Genomic DNA, 6,705 nt, shown 5'->3' on the forward strand with positions numbered 1-6,705 from the left:
GGCTGAGAAGCAGGGTCCTCTGTGTTGAAGAGCAGGTCATACACACTTAGAGACAATAACAGGGAGAGAAGGCAGGGAATAGACTTAAAGAGTAATGGAGCCAGGACTTGGAAGCCCTATGATGCCTGAAGAACCAAGAAACTCTTCCTATCAGACACTTGGCAACAGGAAATCAGTGAGAGAGTCTGAGACTGTTTCTATGCGAGTGTCCCTGTGTAGCCTGTGTGAGTCTAGTATTTTTGATGCAAAGTCTGTTTTTACTATGGATGCCTACCACATCCTTCCTCGGTGCTTGCTGGCCCTTATCCCCTGGGTAGGGGGTGTAATTGGTGCTGTGGTGATCCAAGCCTTCCCTGGATATTGGTTGCGGCCTTCTCTTTGCTCTGTGGTTGTCACAGCCCTGTCAGGGGCAGGGTCTGCTCCCCAGTTGTTGGTATAAAAGCTCCAGATCCGCTTCTAAGCTGCGGTGTGAGGTGGGCAGAACGGGCAGGCTCCCGCTGTTAAAGTAGCCGCTGAGTACTCCTCTGCAGGGGCGTCCACCAAGAAGTGTGCTCTCTGTTGCCACCTGTCCCCCTTGGTGTGCACTCACAAAATACACTGTTGTTGGCGCTGCTCTCAGCCCCTTGTCAGCCGTGGGCATGCTGGCCATCAGCTCAGGTGCTCGAAAGAAACGGCCCTCACAAACTTCTACTGCAAGGAAAACTAACCATTTAAATTATCTGAAACTGAGCAGTCACCACTTTGGCATAAATCTGTGAGGGGCACAGACAGACTAAAAGAACGTGAGGGGAAACAACCAAGTCAAGTGAATGCTGTGGAAATAACCATAATCTCTTTAATGACATAGATAATGCCACTTCCCCTCTGCAGTCATTCCACCCGCCACCCCCACCATTCCCAAATGAGGCAGTTTAGGATGGCTGCACCAGGCTCCATGGAGACCATCTACAGGTCACAGGATCTCCACACCCAAGCGTACTCAGGACTCCTGCCCATCAAGACAGATCACACACCTCCAGGGCCTCCAGCTTGGCCTCCATCACAGGAAACACTTAAAATACCTCCTCAGCTCATTCCACAAGTTAACTACTTCTTTCTCAGAAAAGACTATTTCCAAAATTTTCAAGAGCCACCAAAGAGGGTGAGCACAAAAAAGGAAACACGCAGGTCTTGCCTCATTGTCATAGTTGCTGCTGATCACTGCAGGGGGCTTTGCCCCCGGATCATCAGGGCACACACAGAAAACAGTCCGTGCCTCCTGCACTGTGAACGCAATGGTTAGAGGACATGTGCTAGAGAGGATGGCAGGGCCTGTCCTCCCCAAAGCTGCTCCCATCCTCGGGGCCTGCTGACCCCAAGCAGCCAAACATCTCCTGGGAGGCATAGGTCATGTACACAAAGCCATCCTCGTCCTTGTAGTCCCTGTAGATCTCTGCCATGGTCACGTTCATACTTCCCAGGCTCTTGTTGTTCACCAGCAAGTAAAAGGCTTCAGTGGCCCCTAGGACCATGCGGCTCCTGGGTTGAGGAAGAGGGTATGCGGGGGCAGGAAGGGAAAAAGTCAACCCGGAAGGGAAAATGTTAACCCGGAAGGAAATGTCGCTGACCCACAGCCTTCCTCACCTTTATTTGGCCAATGTAAGCATATCTACCCAAGATGCCCCCACCTCCCTACTCCAGGGCTATTACCCTCAAACTTTAGAATTACCTGGGAGAGTCCTGTTGAAAGTGGACTCCGTCCCACAGGTTTTGGTTTAGTAGATCTTGGAAGCAGCCCATGAATCTGTGGGACCGTGAAGCAGGTAGAACTTGCCCTGACACATTGCTCTAGATGCACAGGCAGTCTAACTTCCACTCCTGCTGCTGCCCGGAGTCTTTCAAAGTGTCATCTATATCTATTTGCTTGCTTATACTAGTGACTGCTAAAACACGAATTTATATCTGGTCGTTACTTTTTTTTTTGAAAATTTTTATTTCTCTATTTTTGTCTGTACTGGGTTTTTGTTACTGCGTGTGGGCTTTCTCCAGTTGTGGCAAGCAGGGTCTACTCTCTAGTTGCTGTTTGTGGGCTTCTCATTAGGGTGATTTCTCTTGTTGTGGAGTACTGGCTCTAGGGCACTAAGGCTTCAGCAGCTGGGTTGCACAGGCTTAGTTGCCCAAGGCATGTGGGATCTTAGTTCCCAGAACAAGGGTCAAACTTGCGTCCCCAGCATTGGCATGCAGATCATTAATTACTGACCACAAGGAAAGTGAAAAGCCCCTACTTAACTTTTTTATATACAACTTCAGTCTTTGTTCCATTTCATTCCCTAATAACTGATAAACTGAGGCACAGAGGCTAAAGAATCTGATGGAAGCAACCCAAGTGTCCATCAACACATGAATAAACAAAACATGGTCCATCCATAAATGGAGTATTAATCACCCATAAAAAGGAAGGAAATTCTGACAAGTAAATGCTACAACATGTATGAATTTTAAGGACTGTATGTTCAGTGAAATAAGTCATACACAAAAGGATATCATATGATCCCACTTACATGAGGTATCTAGCAGTCAAATTCATAGAGATAGAAGGTAGAATGCTGGTTTTCAGGGATTAGGAGAAGGAGAGGATGGGAAAATCAGTTTTTAATAGGGACAGAGTTTTCCTTTGGGAAGATGAGATGGATACTGGTAATGGTTGCACAACAATGTGAATGTACTTAAGGCCATTGATCTGTTCACTTACAAATGATTAAAATAATATTTTATCACAATTAAAAATATAATAATAAAAGAAATCAAAGAATCTGTGCATCGTAGTGCTCTGTCTCTCTGCAGTAAATAAGATAAATTTATTAGAGACTGGCTAAAAGATTGTTCATTTCTCTGAAGATTTGAAATGTCTTCAGACTCATGGATGAGCTCAGACTGTGAGACCATCCTATCAAAAACTAGAAAAAATATTCTTAGTTCAAAAATGCTAAGTAAATATGCCTCAGTTTGCTATGAATTTTAAGTTAAGAATTTCCTGAGTGGTGCAAAGAAAACATATAACGCTGTGTATTTTGACAAGTCAGTTAAGCAGCTTTGGGGTGACATTTGAAAAAGGTTGTTGTTGTTTAGTTGCTAAGTTGTGTCCTACTCTTTGCAACTCCGTGGATTATAGCTCCCAGGTTCCTGTGTCCATGGGGATTCTCCAGGCAAGAATACTGGAGTGGGTTGCCATTTCCTCCTCCAGGGAATCTTCTGGACCCAGACTGCATTGGCAGGCATAGTCTTTACCACTGAGCAACCTGGGCAGGGATCGAACCCAGGTCTCCTGCATTGCAGGCAGATGCTTTACTGTCTGAGCTACCAGGAAGCCCATTTGGAAAAGCATTACTATGCAAAAGTATAAACCCCACCCCACCCCCCCTTGGGTTGTGGATGCAGAGGAACAGCCATGTTTGGCTAGATTCATAGGAGTTCTGAATTGGTTTAGTAGCAGAGCATGATGAATCTGTTGGCAACGGCTTGCTCTGTCTGACCACCCTCCACCCAGACATTAAAGGCACAACCATTATACCTGTAGTCTTAGCTAGGAGGAGCCAAGAAAAATTTTTTTTATATATATTGTAGTGGTTTTTGTCATACATTGACATGAATCAGCCATGGGAGGAGCCAAATTTATGTGGTGGGTGGGAGAGGAAGTAGTTTCAGAATCTGGTTAGCTAATACTGGATAATCCAAAGACCAAACCCTGACCATTGCGCTGCTCTCGTGTGGTGAGCAAATGCCTGTTCTACATGGGAAGAATAGATCTGAAGATGGGGCTTCTATATTCCCACATTGCACCTTCATCTCCTTTCTTCTTCCACCAGGGTCTCATTTTATTAAGGGTGAGGAGTCTCCAAGAGTGAAAACTCTAGTCTGAATGTTGTTTAGCGTAGGACTTTCGGTCTGTATTTTTCATCGCTTTTTGTGCTGCACCCAGCACAGTGCATGATACATAATGGGTGCTTAATATCAGTGTGTTTAATGGCTTAATGTTAAGATTCAAGTCATCTAAACATATTCATATTAAGCACCCATTATAACTTAATGTAAAGATTTGAGGGCTTCCCTTCTGGCTCAGATGGTAAAGAATCTGCTCGCAATGCAGGAGACTGGGTTCGATCCCTGGGTTGGGGAGATCCCCTGGAGAAGGAAATGGTAACCCATTCCAGTATTCTTATCTGGGAAATCCCATGGACAGAGGAACCTGGTAAGCTACAGGCCAAGGGGGCACAAAGAGTTGGACACAACTGAGTGACTAACATCCACACAAAGATTCAAAATTATTAGGTTGAAGGATGAAGAGTGTATGATAACTGGAGGTGTACCTGTATGGAAAAAAGGACAAAGTTGGTCAAAACTCACTTTTTGGTGAAGCCACGCTGTGCCCCAGCTGCCTGTAAGCTGACAGAAGGAGGGGTCTATACCTGACTGTGGTTTTCCTCAAGTTGCTCCAATTTCCATGGATTAACCTAACCCTTAAGTAGGTCTGAGAAGAATGCAGGGTCTTCTGAAAGAGTTCATTTTTTAAAAAATCATAATAAATTCTCAGATGAAACTGTCTGCATCAGCCAAAACTTTTGAGAGGTTGTTTCCAGCACAGGGAGACTCACACCCCAGCCATGTTTATGGAGCCCCTAGTCAGCTATTTTTGGTTTCATATCATTTTTCATTGAGTCCAGCTGGCAGATGACAACTTCAATCCCTTAAGCTTCAAAGTCAGCAACACTGATTTTGCTCTACACGTTCCCTTGTTCTGAATGGAAGAAAGAAGGATGTGCGGAAGGTGTGGTTCTCCTGCTCAGTGATTCAGCAGGTGGACAGTGCAGTTTCCTACCCCAAATTCCCTCCCAGCCACAAGGGGGAAAATATTTAGACATAAAATGCTGTCATTGGGCTTTTAAAATAGCTGAAAAAAAACAGGGCTTTGGACCAGTTTCTAAAGGCTCCTTTGAAAAATTCTTAGAGAAATTTGATGTCAGAAATTAAAACACAGTACCAGTAAAATGTGGAAACAAAGGAAAAAATAACTGATACATCAATATTGGGAGCACTCACTTATTTTAGGGCGGAAGCAAAATATTTGACATCGTTTTAAAATTGGTTACTCATGAGATCATCCTTTTTAAAGGCATAGTTGGGGCTCCCCTGGTTGGCTCAGTGGTAAAGAGTCCAGGAGTCCGCCTGCCAACGCAGGGGACACAGGTTCTCCCATCCCTGGTTTGGGAAGATCCCACATGTCAGAGCAACTAAGCCCCCACACCACAGGTACTGAGCCCGGGAGCCACAATTGCGGAGCCCACGTGATGCAACCACTGAAGCCCACACACCCTAGAGTCGTGCTCCGCAACAGGAGAAGCCACCACAATGAGAAGCCCGTGCGCCAGAACTAGAGAGTCGCCTCAGCCGGCCACAGCTAGAGAAAAGCCCACACAGCAACGAAGACGCAGGACAGACAGACAGACAGACAGACAGACAGACAGACACACACACACACACACACACACACACACACACACACACGGCATAGTTGAAGAGAAAGAGGAGGCACAAATCATTCTCCTTTGCTCTCTGCCACATCCCATCTCTCATTGATCCAAAAGCCCAAGACCACACAACACGCTCCCCCACAGGCGCTTTGGTACCTACCGAATGACGCTGAGAAATTGCGTCATGGTCAGTTCCTGTGGGACCAGGAACTTGGTCTTGTCCAGCCGGGGCAGGAACTTCTCCCTGGGGTAGCGCTCCACTATCACCTGTCAAAGGTTTCAACCTGAATCTCCTCTGAAGCAAATGTCAAGGGATACACCTCAGTTTTCTATGTCTGAGGAACTTGGACTAGAGAGAAGGAGATCGTTGGCTGGGTTTGGGTTTTTCAAAGAATAGGATCACAGCCCCCCTCCCCATAATCCCAGCCCTCACCCCACCTCCACTCCACAGGACAATGGAGTCTTACCGGGATCTTGCCTGGGAACTTCACTCTGATTCCAGCAACTTCCTCTCTTCTGGTTGCTGTGAACATTTAAGATTAAATGAGCACATCAGCATATACCGAAGTCTGTACCTTCTCTTGCTGTCTCAAGGGCCAAAATCCAGACAGCTATTCTGAGAGCTTTACCTAAACTCTTCCTCTGCTTGAAAGGTCTGAGGCTTGGACTTTTCTGTGGAGTCTGCATTTTGCTCAACAGTTGTGTCTGCGTCTGCCTGGAAAAAAAAAATCTCACCACCAGGACCTAATTCATCCTTCCAGCTGCTTCCAAACTGCCGGCAGGAGCCCAAAGGAGGCTTTTATGTAGGGCTGTGTGACATCAGCCTTCTCCAACCCTCCCTTCTCCCCATTCCCCCTCCCTGGGCAGGAGGAGGTCAGTTCTGAGAAAGGAAATGAAACAGGCACCTGGTTGCTGGTTCGAGAAAGTCACTTCGCTCACTACTATTTAAAAATTTGTTTTTGCTAAAGAAATTAAAATTTACAATGTCATTCATTGGTCATTGAGGCTTCCCTGGTGGCTCAGAAGGAAAAAATCTTCCTGACATTGCAGGAGATGCAGGTTCGATCCCTGGATCAGGAACATCCCCTGGAGAAGGAAATGGCAACCCACACCAATATTATTGCCTGGAAGATTCCATAGACAGAGGAGCCTGGCAGGCTACAGTCCATGGGGTGGCAAAGCGTCCGACACAACAGTG

The 6,705-nt window shown here is 46.1% G+C and overlaps 1 protein-coding gene across 2 annotated transcripts; it reads right to left on the reverse strand.

Annotated features, from left to right (window-relative positions):
• Positions 1 to 813: 813 nt before the first annotated feature.
• MAP1LC3C (microtubule associated protein 1 light chain 3 gamma) lies at positions 814 to 6,275 on the reverse strand. 2 transcript variants are annotated; one of them, XM_043924410.1, is made up of 5 exons: positions 6,137 to 6,275; positions 5,975 to 6,030; positions 5,668 to 5,774; positions 1,709 to 1,783; positions 814 to 1,518 (listed from the first exon to the last, which is right to left on the reverse strand). In XM_043924410.1, the coding sequence occupies exons 1-5, from the start codon at positions 6,192 to 6,194 to the stop codon at positions 1,293 to 1,295; spliced, it is 522 nt and encodes a 173-aa protein (XP_043780345.1). In that variant the 5' UTR covers positions 6,195 to 6,275; the 3' UTR covers positions 814 to 1,292. The 2 variants fall into 2 exon arrangements, with proteins under 2 accessions (XP_043780345.1, XP_043780346.1); XM_043924411.1 differs by lacking the exon at positions 1,709 to 1,783.
• Between the last annotated feature and the right edge of the window lie 430 nt (positions 6,276 to 6,705).

The sequence above is a fragment of the Cervus elaphus genome, chromosome 14 (assembly GCF_910594005.1).
Source record: "Cervus elaphus chromosome 14, mCerEla1.1, whole genome shotgun sequence".
Classification (NCBI taxonomy): domain Eukaryota; kingdom Metazoa; phylum Chordata; class Mammalia; order Artiodactyla; family Cervidae; genus Cervus; species Cervus elaphus.